An 18,285-nucleotide genomic window follows, 5' to 3' on the forward strand; every position below is an offset into this window, starting at 1 on the left:
CAGCAGGGAACGGCAGGGAATACAGGCAATTGTGGCATCTTGTACCAGTGCCCATTTGAACCAGTTGTCAAGCGTCTGCAGCACTTAAGTAGCATTTCCTGGGGGAGTCCCTTACTTGACTACATTTTGTGTTTTAATTAGGCTTCTGGGTCCATGGGCAGACTTCCAGCTCTTCTGTTGCCCGTCGCTTCTATACACAGCGCCAGGCCTAGCCAGAGTGCTGAATCAATGATCTACGTTGCATTGGCATAAATTAGCAATATAATAGCACTATTAGCATAGTGAACATATCCTCCATGATTTGTAAAGAGAACTTGTTTGAATTATTTATGAGAATGTCACATCATTTAGGACCAGTATGTAACCCAATTATCCCATTGCTATTAAGTCTTAGCCTTCTGTTAGTTCGCATCTAGTGAACACAATGAGATTGGACATGTGATTGAGAGGCATGGTAATCTTATTCTGAGTGAATGCTTTTCTTTTCTTGATAGTCTTCCTTTGATAGAATTAACCCACACACTCAAACTCCTTTTTCCAAGCTGCGCCGAAAGCTGGTTTACATGTTACCCTAATCCGGTCTTCTTGCAACATTCAGCCTTGATTTATTCCAATGTTCACCTGATCTCAGCCTCCCATCTTCCACCCTCCCTAAACTTCAATTCATCCAAAACTCTGCAACGCCAATTCTAACTATAGGCGGCACAGTGGTTAGCCTTGGTGCCTCACAGCGCCAGGACCTGGGTTCGATTCCTGACTTGGGTCACTGTCTGTCTGTGTGGAGTCTGCACATTCTCCCGGTTTCCTCTGGGTGCTCCGGCTTTCTCCCACAGTCTGAAAGACCTGCTGGTTTGGAGGATTGGCCGTGCTAAATTCTCTCTCGGTGTACCCGAACAGGCATAGCAGTGTGGCGACTAGGGGATTTTCTCAGTAACTTCATTGCAGTGTTAATGTAAGCCTACTTGTGACACTAATAATAAACAAATAACTGGTGTGGTGTTGAATTCATCCGAAGCTGTTACCCTGTACTCTCTCGCCAAGCCTCATTCACCCATTTGTCGTCACTGAAATAGATTGATTCCCAGACCAGCAACACCTCAAGTTTAGAACTCTCATCCTTGTGTTCAAACCCCTCCATGGCCTCACCCTCACTGCCCCGCAGATCCCTGAGAATCCTGCACGATGCAATTCCGGCCACTTGTTCATTCTGAATTTCTATCAGCCCAATTTTGGTGCCTCTCCATCTCTCTCTCCCTCCTCCTTCATCCTTCAAAGGCTAAGAATAAGGAATAAGGGGTAAGCCATTCAGGATTGAGATGAGGAAGAACTTCTTCATTCAGAGAGTTGTGAATCTGTGGAATTCTCTGCCACAGAAAGCTATTGGGGCCAATTCATTAGATACGTTCAAGAGGGAGCTGGAAGTGGCCCTTGTGGCTAAAGGGATCAATGGGTATGGAGAGAAAGCAGGAATGGGAGACTGAAAGTGCATGATCTACCATAATCATATTGAATGGTGGTGCAGGCTTGAAGGGCTAAATGGCCTCCTCCTGCACCTAAAATCATAGAATCATATAATCCTTACAGTGCAGAAGGAGGCCATTCGGCCCATTGAGTCTGTACCGACAACAATCCCACCCAGGCCCTGCCCCCGTAACCCCACATATTTACCCTGCTAATCTCCTGACACGACTGCCAATTGAGCATGGCCAATCAACCTAACCTGCACATCTTTGGACTGTGGGAGGGAACCGGAGCAACCGGAGGAAACCCACGTAGACATGGGGAGAACGTACAAATTCCACACAGACAGTCACCCAAGGCCGGAATTGAACCCCAGTCCCTGGCGCTGTGAGGCAGCAGTGCTAACCGCTGTATTTTCTATGTTTCTATGTTTCATTCCTTAAAAAGACATTCCTTAAAACATAAGAATGTGAGAAATGGGAATAGGCCTTTCAGCCCCTCCAGCCTGCTTCACAATTCAATAAGATCAAGGCTGATCAGACGATGGCCGCGACTCCACTTTCCTGTCTATCCACCATGAGCATTGACAACCTCCTGGTTATGAAAATTACCAGGCAGCTGAGAGAGGAAATTCCTCCTTGTCTCCATCTTAAATGTTTTTTTATATGCTTAACACAGCAATGAAGTTACTGTGAAAATCCCCTAGTCGCCACACTCCAGCACATGTTCGGGTACACTGAGGGAGAATTTAGCAATGCATCTAACCAGCACTTCTGTCTTTTTAAGGAATGAAACATAGAAACATAGAAAATGACCCAAGCCGAGAATTGAACCCAGGTCCCTGGCGCTGTGAGGCAGCAGTGCTAACCACAAATGGGTGAGAGACCTCCAAGTTCTTAGTTACCTGTGTATCATTGCATTGTTCTGTGCCAATGTTTTCCCTCCTGTGACACTGGCTGTCTATAATACAGGCTGCTCTTATTGTGCCTGGTGTCCTTACACTTACTGAATTTGAGAATAAACCCTGATGAGCCAACAGGTGAATGGTCAGTGGAAGGTCTGTTACTGCACTGTGCAGGGAAGCAAGGGCCCATATTTCAATATTGGTGCAGCAGTGAAGAGGTTGCAGTTAGTCTCTACGATTCAAACCCAGTGAGGGAGCACAATGACCTGAATGTCTGCCTTTGGCCAAGATTCAGTGTTCGATTTCCTGCTGCAAACTGGCTTTTTGTGCATGGGTGAGGACAGAGGAATGGACCAACAGCGATGCTCCATGTGGTGGAATAGTCTGCTCAAACCCTGTTCCCCAGTCACTGATCTCTCCCTGGCCCCTGTCTGAGGCTGAGCCAGATTGTTAGTAACCTTGCTGCCCGATTTGAGTTTGCAGTGAGGTTCCAAGCACATGTAGACCCCATTCCCAAGACTGCCCACTTTCTCCTGAGTAACATCACCTCCATCTATTCAAAAAATCTCCACAGTGCAGAAGGAGGCCATTCGGCCCATCAAGCCTGCACCAACAACAATCCCACCCAGGCCCTATTCCCATAAGCTCCACACATAAACCCAACTAATCCCCCTGACACTAGGGGGTGCGGGTTAGGTTGATCAATCTAACCCGCACATCTTTGGACTGTGGGAGGAAACCGGAACGTCCAAAGGGAAACCCATGCAGACACGGGGAGAATGTGCAAACTCCACACAGACAGTGATCCGAGGCCGGAATTGAACCTGAGTCCCTGGCGCTGCGAGGCAGCGGTGCTAACCACTGTGCCACTGTGCCGCCCAAGGAATGGTCAGGGCGGGATCAGTAACCTTTTCCTCTTCCACGGTCCTTCATGCGTTCACAATACTAAGCGACGCAGCTCTGAAAATGATGGAATCTGATTTAATGGAGCAACAGCACACTGAGGCGTACTCACCTCACTGCTGGACTCTCTGATCCACCCCCTAACCCAGCAAGACCCCGTTCAGCCCGGGGGCAGAGTCCGCAGCTCAGGGAGATGTGAAATATTCCAACATGCTGCCATATGTCAATCCGCCGCTGTGTCAGAACCAACGAGATTTGTAACGCGTTCAAAATAGGGCAGCAGTAACAGCGTTCTCTTGCGAAAAAGATGTTTAAACACTTAAGAAGGAACCTTTTAAAATCAGCCAGCGCAGAAATGTACTTCGATGTGTCTATAAAATTCACTGCAGCAGTGCTAAAACATCAGACGGAGGAATCCAACTCAAATGCTGGAGTACATTTCATTATTAATCGACATTCAGTGTAGAATTGTTTCATTTTTGAAATATCTCATTTTTTACTAACATGACATGACACCAGCTTGCTATTTAACATCAAATGATTATCCAACGGGACAGGTTAGTTGTCAATGTGTTTTTGTGATTCTTCCTCAAGATACTTATAAATTATTCTACCCAGCTCCGTGTCGCTCTCATATTGGGCTGCTGTAAGTTTCAGGTTTCACTGGACTCTAATATGGGAGGTGGGAATTTCAAACCTTTTTTTTTGGTGGTTGGGGGGGGGGGGGGGGGGGGGTGGGTGGTGTTGGGAGGTGCATATGTTGAGAAAGAGGATGAGGATAAGGACCTATCTGTGTGATGGCTGCTTCATCATTCTCTCTCAGCCTATTGCCAACAGCCTGTCCTGGTCCCCCCAATGCCGACGCTATAGAACATAGAACAGTACAGCACAGAACAGGCCCTTCGGCCCACGATGTTGTGCCGAGCTTTATCTGAAACCAAGATCAAGCTATCCCACTCCCTATCATCCTGGTGTGCTCCATATGCCTATCCAATAACCTCTTACCAAGAAGCTCACCAACGCTTCTATTTCTCAGGAGACTAAGGAAATTTGGCATGTCCGCCACAACTCTCACCAACTTTTACAGCTGCACCATAGAAAGCATTCTTTCTGGTTGTGTCACAGCTTGGTATGGCTCCTGCTCTGCCCAAGACCCGCAAGAAACTACAAAGGGTCGTGAATGTAGCCCAGTCCCTCCTATAGCCCAGCCTCCCACCCATTGACTCCATCTACACTTCCCACTGCCTCGGAAAAGCAGCCAGCGTAATCAAGGACCCCCCCACGCACCCCGGACATTCTCCCTTCCACCTTCCATTGGGCAAAAGATACAAAAGACAGCATGTTACAACCGACTCAAGAACAACTTCTTCCCTGCTGCCATTAGACTTTTGAATGGACCTACCTTAGATTAAGTTGATCTTTCTCTGCACCCTGGCTATGGATGTAACACTACATTCTGCACCCTTTCCTTTCCTTTTCCTCTATGTAGGGTAAGGGGTTTGGATGGGGTGGAGTTTGTGAGGTGTGTTCAGGAGGGTTTCCTGACACAGCATGTGGATAAACCTACAAGAGGAGAGGCTGTACTCGATCTGGTACTGGCTAATGAGCCTGGACAGGTGTTGGATCTCTCAGTGGGGGAGCATCTTGGGGATAGTGATCATAACTCTATCTCCTTTACGCTAACATTGGAAAGAGATAGGATCAGGCAAGCTAGGAAAGTGTTTATCTGGAGTAAGGGGAAATATGAAGCCATCAGGCAGGAGATTAGAGGCGTAAATTGGAAAGTACTGAAGTAAGGTGGCAGATTTTCAAGGAATGTTTGTCTGGAGTTCTACATGACAATGTTCCAATGAGACAGGGAGGTTTTGGCAGGTTACAGGAACCGTGGTGCACGAAAGCTGCACTGAACCTAGTCAAAAGGAAAAGGAAAGCGTACAATAGGTTCAGAGAGCTAGGCGATGATGGGGATCTAGATGAGTATACGGCTTGTAGGAAGGGACTTAAGAAGGAAATTAGGAGAGCCAGAAGGGGTCACGAGAAGGCCTTGGCAGGTAAGATTAAGGAGAACCCTAAGGCGTTCTATAAATATGTGAAGAGTAAAAGGATGAGATGTGAAGGAATAGGACCTATAAAAGGTGAAGGTGAGAAAGTCTGTGCGGAACCGGAAGAAATAGCAGAGGTGCTTAATGACTACTTTACCTTGGTATTCACGGTGGGAAAAGACCTGGGTGGTTGTACTACAGGATTGCGGTGGACTGAGAAGATTGAGTTTGTCGACATTAAGAAAGAGGATGTGTTGGAAATTTTGAAAAGCATCAAGATAGATAAGTCGCCGGGACCGGATGGGATGTACCCCAGGTTACTGTGGGAGGCAAGGAAAGAGATTGCAGAGCCTCTGGCGATGATCTTTGTGTCATCGATGGAGACGGGAGAGGTTCCGGAGGATTGGAGGATTGCGGATGTGGTTCCTATATTCAAGAAAGGGAATAGGGATAGCCCAGGAAATTACCGACCGGTGAGTCTAACCTCAGTGGTTGGTAAGTTGATGGAGAAGATCCTGAGGGACAGGATTTATGAACATTTAGAGAAGTTAAGTATGCCCAAAAGTAGTCAGCATGGCTTTGTCAAAGACAAATCGTGCCTTACGAGCCTGGTGGAGTTCTTTGAAAATGTGACTAAACACGTTGACGAAGGAAAAGCGGTAGATGTGGTTTACATGGACTTCAGCAAGGCATTCGATAAGGTCCCCCATGCAAGACTTCTCGAGAAAGTGAGCGGGCATGGAATCCAAGGGGCTGTTGCCTTGTGGATCCAGAACTGGCTTGCCTGCAGAAGGCAGAGAGTGGTTGTAGATGGGTCTTTTTCTGAATGGAGGTCGGTCACCAGTGGAGTGCCCCAGGGATCTGTTCTGGGACCCTTGCTGTTTGTCATTTTCATAAATGACCTGGATGAGCAAGTGGAGGAATGGGTTGGTATGATTGCTGACGACATGAAGGTTGGTGGTGTTGTGGATAGTTTGGAGGGATGTCAGAAGCTGCAGCGTGACATAGATAGGATGCAAGACTGGGCAGAGAAGTGGCAGATGGACTTCAACCCGGATTAATGCGTAGTGGTACATTTTGGCAGGTCAAATGGGATGAAGGAGTATAATATCAAGGGTAAGATTCTTAGCAGTGTAGAGGATCAGAAGGACCTTAGGGTCCGGGTCCATAGGACTCTTAAATCGGCCTCACAGGTAGAGGAGGTGGTTAAGAAGGCGTATGGTGTGCTGGCTTTCATCAATCGAGGGATTGAGTTTAAGAGTTGGGAGATAATGATGCAGCTTTATAAGACCCTCGTCAGACCCCACTTAGAGTACTGTGCTCAGTTCTGGTCGCCTCATTCCAGGAAGGATGTAGAAATTATTGAAAGGGTGCAGAGAAGATTTACAAGGATGTTGCCTGGATTGGGTGGCATGACTTATGAGGATAGGTTGAGGGAACTCAGTCTTTTCTCCTTGGAGAGACGAAGGATGAGAGGTGACCTGATAGAGGTGTACAAGATGTTGAGAGGTATAGATCGGGTGGATTCTCAGAGGCTTTTTCCCAGGGCTGAAATGGCTGCTACGAGAGGACACAGGTTTAAGGTGCTGGGGAGTAGGTACAGAGTAGATGTCAGGGGTAAGTTTTTCACTCAGAGGGTGGTGGGTGAGTGGAATCGGCTGCCGTCAATGGTGGTGGAGGCAAACTCGATAGGGTCTTTTAAGAGACTTCTGGATGAGTACATGGGACTTAATAGGATTGAGGGTTATAGGTAAGCCTATATATAAGCCTAGGTAGGTAGGGACATGACCGGCGCAACTTGTGGGCCGAAGGGCCTGTTTGTGCTGTAGTTTTTCTGTGTTCTATGTAGTCTATGAACCGTATCCTTTGTGTGTATAGCTCGCAAGAAACAATACTTTTCACTGTATCCCAATGCATGTGACAATAATAAATCAAATCAAATCCTGATTATATCTTGCACCTTTAAACAACTCCATGGAATTCACTTAACCCACCGATATTCGGACCCACAAGATACTGAAATGCTGAACTGCCTGGAGTAGTGTTCAGCATTTCAGTATCTTGTGGACCCATGTGTCTGGGGTTCCGTTTTTTTTTCCGAGCTAGAGAAAACAAATCCCTCAAATATTTCTGACACTGGGAATTAAGTCGATGCACTTTACGGGAGCAACTCCAGGAGCAAGATAAACAGGAATACCCTGGACAGGGGCAAATGATTCAGCCCCCCGTCCCCACCCTCCCCGGACTGGTATTTCATCCACAAACTTTAATCACTCATTCACAATTGACACGTCTGGAGAGAGTTGGTAAATTTCACCAATCAGTTACAGTAAAGTCATCCCTTTAAATGGGTAAAACTTCAATTAAAATCGCGCGCAAATACCACCGGTCCATTCAAATGCCGATCAACATGTCCTGACAATAATGCTGGGGCATTTACCGTCATCAGTGTCATTGCAGAGACTGTGATAATATTGATACAAGTTCACATTCACTGGTGGAACTACATTCGTCAATTGCGCTGCAATCGATTTTCTCCCTGCTAAATCTTTCCTTCAAAGTTTCCAGGTGTCTTACTGCAGGCTAATGTTGCATTGGAGAATTCAACAAACAAACCAGCCTCGGGTCTGCCGCCTCCGGGCTCACATCCTGCTCTACAGTCCCCACTCTGCGCTCATCTCGCTGCTCTTTATTCATTCGGATGATGCTTGGTGACGTGCTTCACTTAAGGAGCTGTTCAAAAGCGCTCGGCTACTCACAAGAAGCCAAGAAATTTACCGAAAGAGCTACCGAAACAGACAGAGAGAGAGAGAGAGAACAGGTGAGAGGGGCCAGGGAGCGGGAGAGGCAACAGAGAGAGGGGGCAGAAAGTGAGGGAGAGGGAAAGGGAGGGATCAGAGAAAGAGGAGCAGGAGAGAGGGGAGCCGAGAGAGAGAGAGGGACAATAGAGTGAGGGAGAGAGAGGGGAGCAGTGAGTGAAGGAGGGAGAGGGAACAGAGGAGTGAGGGGTAACACAGAGTGAAGGAGAGAGAGAGACAAGAGAGAGGGGGAGGAGGGCAGAAAGTGAAGGAGAGGGATCTGAGAGAGAGTGAGAGAGGGACAAAAGCGAGAGGGTGAGAGAGGGAACAGAGGGAGTGAAGGAGAGAGAGGTAATAGAGAGAGAGGGGGGCATCAAAGTGTGATGAAAAGAGAAGGATAAGAGTGGGGAAGTGGAGGTCAGGGTGAGGGAGAAGGAGAGGAGGGGATCGGAGAGAGGAGGAGAGGCTGAGAAAGATTGGAGACTGAGGGAGAGTGATAAGAGATTGAGAAGGGGTCAGAAAGTGACGGAGAAGGAGAGAGTGGATCAGAGTGTGAGAGAGAGATAGGTCAAGGAGACAAACTGGGAAATAGAGAGCAATAGAGCGATCGCAGAGTGGAATCAGAGGGAAGAATCCCGGGGAGGGGCAGAAATGTCTGTTGCCACCCTGACGTCACCTGTCATCTAAACTGCCCGAGAAAATTGAAGAAGTGAATGCAGGAAGATCCCAGAATGCCTGCCCTGAACTGCTGCTCACTCCATGATGACTTGTCTTTCTCATTTAATCAAACCAATCACTCGCTGGAGGATTTCCTGAAATTGTTCATTTTCCCTGACACTGAGGGACACGGCGATAGATTTAAAGTTACCAGGATCCTGATCTCCATTGTCTACTTTATGGTTTGTGCTTTGGGTCTGGTGGGCAATCTCTTGGTCCTCTACCTTCTCCAGTCCAGATACGCAAAGAAAAAGTCCACCATGACTATCCTGGTGATGGGCTTGGCAGTGACGGATCTCCAGTTTGTGCTGACCTTGCCTTTCTGGGCCGTGGACACTGCCATGGACTTCAGTTGGCCCTTTGGTAAAGTCATGTGTAAAGTGGTCTCCTCGGTGACGGTGATGAACATGTACGCCAGCGTTTTCTTCCTGACTGCCATGAGCATCACCAGATACTGCTCTGTGACCCAAGCACTAAAGATGAGGGAGCATTCAGCGAGCTATTCTGACAAGCTCATCTGCCTCTCCATCTGGATTGCGGCTGGCGTTGCAACCCTTCCCCATGCCATCTATTCCACCACACTCGTGTTGACTGATGAAGAGCTGTGCATTGTCAAGTTCCCCGACATTCACAATGACCCCCAGTTTTGGTTGGGGCTCTACAAGCTCTTGAAGGTCTTGGCCGGCTTTATCCTACCTCTGATCATCATCTCGGTATGCTACATCCTGTTGCTCCGCTTTGTAAACAGGAAGGAAATGAGCAGCAGCAACCCAAAGAGGTCGTCCAAGGTCACCAAGTCGGTCACCATCGTCGTGCTGTCCTTCTTCATCTGCTGGCTGCCTAACCAAGCCATCACCGTCTGGAGTGCCTTCATCAAGCTGAACGTGGTCAATTTCACGGGCGCCTTCTACACCACCCAGGCTTACATCTTCCCCATCACAGTCTGCCTCGCTCACAGCAACAGCTGCCTCAACCCCATCCTGTACTGCCTGATGAGAAGGGAGTTCCGCGTGGCGCTCCAAGAGTTGCTGCTGAAAGTGACTCCCGTCCGGCAGATCCGTCCCTTGCTGTCGAGCGTGGCACCCAGCAAGAAAATGCAGATGCCAGTGATCATCTCCATGTCAAAATGAGGAGTGAGTCGGAATGTCCGTGCATTCCAGTCATTGAAGATGAGTATAAGGACATACAGCACAGGGACAAATGACAGGGCTCTGTGGATAAATGCCAGTATTAAGACCATAAGACATAGGAGCAGAATTAGACCACTCAGCCCATCGAGTCTGCTCCACCATTCAGTCATGGCTGATATTTTTCTCATCCCCATTCTCCTCTCTTTTCCCCATAACCCCTGACCCCCTTTTCTCCCATCCTACTCCATACCATCATGTTTTCTAATTTCTTTCTCCTTTGTATAGTTATCCAGTTTTCCCTTCAATATATATAATGAATTACTAAGACTCTGTTACATCTTCAAGTAGAAGTCCAGTGGTTGATGCACCGTCTTTTAGTTCTTAAAAAAAAGAGAGCCATGTTTAATGTCTTGTAATACCTTGTATTTATATCTGAAATGCTTTTGCAACTTTAGTTGTGTTCAGAAAATCAGGCATGCATGTGATTGTACCATTTACTTTAATTTGTGCTTTGGGGTTTACTTCAGACAAGTAATGATTTTGTAGCTGTAATGACAAGGTTTGCTATTATTACTCTGTGAAATTGACAGCAAATGTTTGGCGTCTGCATGCACGCAGTTAAACAGAGAAATCCAGACGGGTTACTGTCAGTGATTCATTCCTTCCTTCACAGGGAGAGCTGTTGATGTCCCCACACATGGCAATCTTTAAAAATCACTGAATAGGTGAGAACATCCACTGGAAGATGGCTGTAAAATATTTTGAAAAAGACATGCCTTGTTGATGAAGTATAATTGAGTGTTAAACAGCATACTAATTTATAACTGTGGAGGTCTTGTGGCGCAGTGGGCAGCGTCCCTGCCTCTGAGCCAGAAGCTCCGGGTTTTAGTCCTACCCCAGGAGTTGATGGGCAAATGTGGCCAAACTGGTTTAGTGTCAACCTGCAAACCCTTCTAGCATGCCAATTGTTGGCGGGAAGAGCTATAAGCCTCTGGTGACAGACTAGCGATCTGTTCCAGGAATGACTAACCATATCAAAAGACAAAAATCTGCCTTAGTGCACCATTAGGTGCGGGAAGAGCATTGGAATGGAAGTCATAACTACTGATGTGCAATCTCTCTGGCATTGAAAAACTAAATTAATATTTGTGTAAAAATCAATGCTTTCAACTCTGATAAAAAAAATGCACCCATTGGTTTACAATATGATAAATGTATTTTTAAAGTTTGTTTTATGATATTTTAACTTTTATTGTATCTGGCGCAACTTTATTTCACCCTCTGTAAAGCTTATGCACAAAGTGAAGAATAATTTGTATATTTTACTTCCTAGTTTGCAGTCTGTGAGAATTCTTCAATGTGATTGGCTACTTACTGTGCTTGATGACATCATTGTTGCTGGAGATCCCCTTGATTTGACACCAGATTCAAATTAATGGCAGGAAAGGGGAGATCCATACTATGGAAATTGCTCGATCTTTGTGGGCAGCTTTCTTCGAGGCAAATTTATGAGCTTTGTTGCTTTGACATTTATTACAAAACCCAGGTCACTATTTTCTGTAGACTTTAGTAAATGGATACAGTAAATAAATCCTTACACAAATATTCTCAGACATTGAAAGATGTGGAATTGAGTGAAAGAATACAGCTAAGAGAAGGAGTGTTTTTGCATAGTGCAAGAGAATTTGAGTAACAAGCAATGTATTAACTATTGGCTCTGGTACCTTAGTTGTTTCACGAAGGTTAACCACAAGTCTCCATGTACCAGCAGACATGTTTAAATTATAGTCTTACAATTATCTCAGATAACAGTGCCCACTGCAGAGTTTTGTCGAACTTGGCTCATTATTGCAGACCTGGGTTTTGATTGAATTGTTATTTAACTTATGCAGAGGATGTAGAAAGAAGCCTCCCCTCTGTCTGTGATGGTGCCATTGACTTAAAAGAATGCCCAGAAGAGATCATTAATGTGAGGCTTGGTGAGATTTTAGTGGGCAGCGTGCATTGTTATACTAACCCCGTCATATATCAAATACCTCATATTCCGTCAGGCTTTTGAAGGAAGTTGAATGCTATTCTAAAAAATGACTCTGACCTGACATCCCTACGTTTAATCCCTGAATGGGAATCATTATCACAATGTGATTGCCTAGGGTACCAGCTGAAACCAGAGTTTGCCTCTGCGTTTCTTCTTGAAGTCTAATGGGTTGAGTTTATAATCAAGGCTGACATTCCAGTACCGAGCATGTCAGCTGCTCTTTGGGTGAGATGGTAACCTGATCTGTGAGATCTTTTCAGCTGAATATTAATCTCACGCAGGGAATGTGTCCTGGACAACATCACTGCCTTACCCTGTGGGGTGTTGTCAGCCTGAATTGAACGCACTGTTTGTTGGCAGATTTGGGATTAAATCACCTGCCTCTATTTCTAAAGCCTGCGACAACCATCACACACAATCCGTTCTTGTCTCTGACTCTGGCCTCCTGATATCCTGCCCCCTATGTCCCAACATTGGTAACCAGGCCATCAGGTGTCTGGGCCCCATTCCCTCGAAACACACTTTGAAATTCCTCTGGCTTTCCACCTTCCTTTCCTATCTTTAAGTCCCTCTGTAAAAGTTCACCCCGTGACCAACTTTTCTCGGCTCAATGTCTATTTTCAGTTGGTGGCACGGTAGCACAGTGGTTAGCGCTGCTGCCTCACAGCGCCAAGGATCCGGGTTCAATTCCTGGCTTGGGTCACTGTCTGTGTGGAGTCTGCATGTTCTTCCCGTGTCTGTGTGGGTTTCTTCCAGGTGCTTCTCCCACAATCCAAAGATGTGCAGGTCAGGGGGATTGACCATGCTAGAAGATCATAGAAACCCTACAGTGCAGAAGGAGGCCATTCAGCCCATCGAGTCTGCACTGACCACAATCCCACCCAGGCCCTACCCCACATATTTACCCGCTAATCCCTCTAACCTACGCATCTTAGGATTCTAAGGGGCCATTTTTAACCTGGCCAATTAACCTAACCCACACATCTTTAGACTGTGGGAGGAAACCGGAGCACCCGGAGGAAACCCACGCAGACACGAGGAGAATGTGCAAACTCCACACAGACAGTGACCCGAGCCGGGAATCGAACCTGTGAAGCAGCAGTGCTAACCACTGCGCTACCGTGCCGCCCAAAATGCTAAATTGCCCCTGAATGTCCAAAGATGTACAGGTTAGGGGGATTGGCCATGGTAAATTTCCCCTTAGTGTCCAAAGATGTGCAGGGGAATTGGCCATGATAAATTTCCCCTTAGTGTCCAAAGATGTGCAGATTAGGGGGATTGGCTATCTTAAATTGTCCCTTAGTATCAAAAGATGTGCAGGTTAAGGGGATTGGCTATGCTAAATTGCCCCTTGGTGTCCAAAGATGTGCAGGTTAGGGGGATTGGCCCTGCTAAATTGCCTCAGTGTCCAAAGATGTGTAGATTAGATGGATTAACCATGGTAAATGTGTGAGGTTACAGGGAAAGGGAGGGGGAGAGGGTCTGGGTAAGTAACTCTGTCAGAGAGTTGCAGCAGACTCGATGGGCTGAATGGCCTCCTTCTGCACTGCAGGGATTCTATGATTCTATCTCACTGGAGCACCTTTTTAAATCATTTACATTCTGAAGGTGTTACATCAGTGCACACATGTATTTTAGAAAGCGATGTATTTGGTTCTGCTATTTGAATTGTAACTAAGTATTATTGGTCACCATGAATAGTCAGCTAGCTTTACCAGTTTCTCCCTGAGATACACAACTCCAGGTATAGGTCCAGCTTCCAAATAAAGTCCAGCAGAATCAGATGGAAACACAGGAGGAAGCTATTTAACCTTTCACCATTCAGTTAGATCATGGTTGATTTGTAGCTCAACCCAATTTACCTGCTTTTGTTTCATAGCCCTTAATTGCAGGCGGCACGGTGGCACAGTGGTTAACACTGCTGCCTCACAGCGCCAGGGATCCAGGCTCAATTCCAGCCTTGGGTGACTGTCTGTGAGGAGTTTGCACATTCCCCCCGTGTCTGCGTGGATTTCCTCGGGGTGCTCCGGTTTCCTCCTGCATCACAAAGATGTGCGGATTAGGTGGACTGGCCATGTTATATTACCCTTAGCGTCCGAGGATGTGTAGGTTAGATGGATTAGCCATGGGAAATGTGTGGGGATAGGGCAGGGAGGAGGGCCTGGGTAAGATACTGTGTCAGAATGACGGTGCAGACTCGATGGGCCGAATGGCCTCTTCTGCACTGTAGGGATTCTATGATTCTATCCTTCTTCAACAAATATCGATCTTCAGAAATGTAAAATACTGGAAATTGGAAACAAAAACAGAAAATGCTGGAAGTACTCAGACAGCATCTGGAGAGGGAAACAGAGTTAGTGGGTGGAATCCTCCCAAATAAAGTTTTAAGTGTCGAAATCGCAGGAGAACTGGAGTAATCCAGTGTTTTTTTCAGTGGGAGTTCAGACGAGAATCTCCCACACTCTGCACTGCAGAGGCCGCCAGTGTGAATATTAGATTTCAGGGGGTGGAGTCTATTCATTCTGGAGAAGCTGGACAGTCCGGGACACCCGCAATGCTGAGCCCCAGCCCCCCCACGGCCCGATCATGGCCCATTTGTGGGCCAGCCCCGAAACCACCCCCCCGTCCTGGACTGCCCAATCTGCAGCAACCCCCCCCCCCCCATAGCAATGACGATACCCGCAGATCCCCCCCCCCCCCACAGCTTGCCCCCCAATCGCTGCCCTCCCTTCTTCCCCGAATGATCCCAATGCAGAGTGGCAGCGGGACACCCCACCCCCACCATTCGTCCCCTAGGCTCTTCCCCAGCAGGCACTGCCCCCATAGGCCCCACCCTCTTGGCACTGCCCTATGCCTGGTGGGCAGTGCCTAGGTGCCCCCTGGGCATGGGCACTTTGCCTCTTGGGCAGTGCCTGGGGGCATAGGCTCGCACTTTCCGGGTGCCCATGCCCAGGGGGCACCACCCGCCCCCGCCGTCTGACCCCCTGGGGAGCCCCGATTGCCCCCCCTTCACTCCAGCGGGGTCATCCCACTCGTTCTCCGCCAGTGGAGAGCCAGTTTGAACCCCGCCAGAATGAAATACTCCTAGCAGGGTGGGAGAGGCTAGCAGGCCTGGAGAATTAAATACCGGGCTTGCTAAACACATTAAAATAACACTAAAATAAGATGTTAAGTTACTTACCTGGCGTTCCTGCTGGTTTCCAGTGCAAATCAGATGGTGCCGGAAATCCAGCGCTGGAAGGTATGCGCACAGCGGGAACACGTGCATGAATCCCGTGCATGCCCAGACGTGAGATTCCCCCACCCCATTGAGCTAGAAAATTAGCACGACAGTGTGGGAGAATCGCCCCCAGTGTTTCAGATGGTTAAACTTTCGCCATCAGTAGAAAACTCTCAGTTTGAAATTTTCGGTTGGCCCCCATCCTCAACAGCTTCTGGGGGAGAGAGCTCCAGATTTACACAACTTTTGCATGAAGAAGTCCTTCCTCGCATCACCTGTGAATGATAGACAGCCATCAGCCCTTGACGCTATCACACTGGGAAACGGGGACTCACGTTCAGCTGTTTTAGTAGGCAGCAGGGTAACTCCAGCCATGAATCAGATTGCGACAAGTTATTGTTCAGATAGGGTGTAATAACATTTTGACTTCGATGGAGTTATGCAAAACTGATCTATTTTGATAATGAGTTCATTTCCAGGAGGCAATAAAGAATAACTAAACTCTGTTAGGAAATTGTAAAATGCATGATTGGAGCTAAAAAAAATTGTAGTTAGGAATAGCTCCAAAAATTAGCCCAATGGATAATCAAATTGACTAACTCATTCAATCCCATAAACTTAATCAATATGTTTTGCTTTAGAAACTTCGTCTAAATCACTGCATATAAAGATCGGTGATTCATTCAATGAAAAGTATGAGATTTGAATTAAGAATAAAATGCAACAACTTGTATTTACATAGTACCTTTAATGTAAGCAAATGTTTCAAGGTGCTTCATAGGGGAATGATTAAAAAAATGCTGGGTCCATTCAACGTGAAAATAAATCCAGAATTTTATTCTTTTGCCATGTTTGGAAAATGGACTCTGTGTGAATGAGAAAGGATGGCTGCTACAAGTCATATGAGCACAGGACTGGCTCTTTGTTCTGGGAGCTATGATCAGGTCTTACAAGAACAAAATAATTCCTCTCTCAGCCTGTGAGATCTCACACCTCATGGTACAGACTCTGTGCGATCAACAAAAGCAGAGGCAGTGCAGATGAACTGGCTCCCCAATCGGAACTATCACAAAAGAGAGAGATTGAAACTCATTTTGCCTGCAGAGCTGTTAATAGCTCACCTCACACCTGCAACTGTTCAGGCCCATTTCAAAAGGGGGTCACTGAGGAAATTGAGGAGGCAATGGAATTCTGGCCAGAAGCACATTGGGCAGCACGTTAGCACAGTGGTTAGCGCTGCTGCCTTATAACGCCAGGGACCCGGGTTCAATTCCCGGCTTGGGTCACTGTTTGTGTGGAGTCTGCACGTTCTCCCCCTGTCTGCGTGGGTTTCCTCCGGGTGCTCCAGTTTCCTCTGACATTCTGAAAGACGTGCTGGTTAGATGCATTGACCCGAACAGGTGCTGGGCTGTAGTGACTAGGGGAATTTCACAGTAACTTCATTGTAGTGTTAATGTAAGCCTCCCTTGTGACTAACAAATAAACTTTAACTTAATAAGCTGTGATTAACCATTAATGAACCATGTCACATAACCCAAGACTTTTGGATCATTTCATCACTACAGCTTTGGCCACATAGATAGACTACTGTTTTAATATTGGAATGACTCTCACAGCCGGCTGAGCAAGCAGTCAAATACCATCTACCATCTCTCAACTCCTTGAAGCCTGCATGATTTTAAAAGTTTCTCTGATCAATGCCTGCCAAGCAACTGAACCACAGTGAGCCCCTCCATCCACCTGCAGAATTTCTGTGCTGTCGTATCCAACCCGAAAATCATTGGGTCTGAACTCAGATACTGGAAATCATATTAATTTCTGTTATTCTTGCACTATTACTGTCTATACTTGTAAAACTCCTTTTACTATCTCCCCCTCCATCCCCCCACCCTCTTAACCTATTCTCACCTTACTGTGCGTCTCTGTGCATCTCTGTGTGTGTGTGTGTGTGTGTGTCATGGAGTGGGAAATTGCAGACACTCCTCCCCGTTGGTTTTGAACATGAATAAAACTAACCTTCTGAGTTAATCATAATGTGTGTTTGCTGTGAGTTATTAGTAAATTCGATCACACAAGCTGAAGATTTGGGAAAACTCATCACATCTTACTTTAAAAATAATGCAAAACACCTTTTGCTCTTGGACAGTTGGGAAGAAGTACAGTTTGCCTATTTCTTTTCTCTCCCTAACAAAAATAGGACACATAAGGAGATGTTAGATCAGAAGTTCAAAAGCTTGGTCAAAGAGGTAGGTCTTGAGGAGTGTTTTAAAGGGGGAAAGTGAGGTGGAGCGGTATAGATAAGAGTGCAGGGGTGTGGGTGGGTGGGGATGGGTTGGGTGGGGGAGAGGGGTATGGGTGGGAGGGTGCAGAATTCCAGACTTTGGGTCTGATGTAACTGAAGGCACAGCTCCCAGTGGTGGAACGATTGAAATCAAGGATGTTCAAGAACTAGTGGAGTGCAGATATCTTGGAGGGGTGTGGGTTGGACTGGATTACAGAGATAGGGAGAAATCAGGACATGGAGGGATTGGGACACAAAGGAGAGACCACATTGATTAATCAGGAACACAGAGCGATGGGAGGAACAGGTCTTGTTGCAAATTAGGATAGGAACAGGCAAGAACATGGGCAGAACGTGGGCAGCACGGTGGCACAGTGGTTAGCATGACTGCCTCACAGCGCCAAGGGCCCGGGTTCAATTCCGGCCTGTGTGGAGTTTGCACATTCTCCCCATGTTTGCGTGTGTTTCCTCCGGGTGCTCCAGTTTCCTCCCACAGTCCAAAGATGTTCAGGTTAGGTTAATTGGCCATGCTAAATTGCCTCTTAATGTCAAGGAGATTAGCAGGGTAAATACGTGGGGTTACAGGATAGAGCCTGGGTGGGATTGTTGTTGGTGCAGACTCGGTGGGCCGAATGGCCTCTTTATGCACTGTAGGGAATCTATGATTCTATGAATGGCAGAAATTTGGAAAACCTCAAGTTTACAGAGTGTAGAATATAGGAGGGCAGCCAGGAGTGCATTGGAATTGTCAAGACTAGGGAATAACAAAGGCATGGACGAGGGTTTCAGCA

The 18,285-nt window shown here is 46.9% G+C and overlaps 1 protein-coding gene across 1 annotated transcript; it reads left to right on the forward strand.

Moving 5' to 3' along the window:
* Positions 1-8,839: 8,839 nt before the first annotated feature.
* On the forward strand, positions 8,840-9,955 carry LOC144479388 (relaxin-3 receptor 1-like). The gene has a single exon (XM_078198009.1). It carries the CDS (start codon positions 8,840-8,842, stop codon positions 9,953-9,955), a length of 1,116 nt encoding a protein of 371 aa, XP_078054135.1.
* Positions 9,956-18,285: the final 8,330 nt, after the last annotated feature.

This window comes from Mustelus asterias, chromosome 26 (genome assembly GCF_964213995.1).
Source record: "Mustelus asterias chromosome 26, sMusAst1.hap1.1, whole genome shotgun sequence".
NCBI classification, from domain to species: domain Eukaryota; kingdom Metazoa; phylum Chordata; class Chondrichthyes; order Carcharhiniformes; family Triakidae; genus Mustelus; species Mustelus asterias.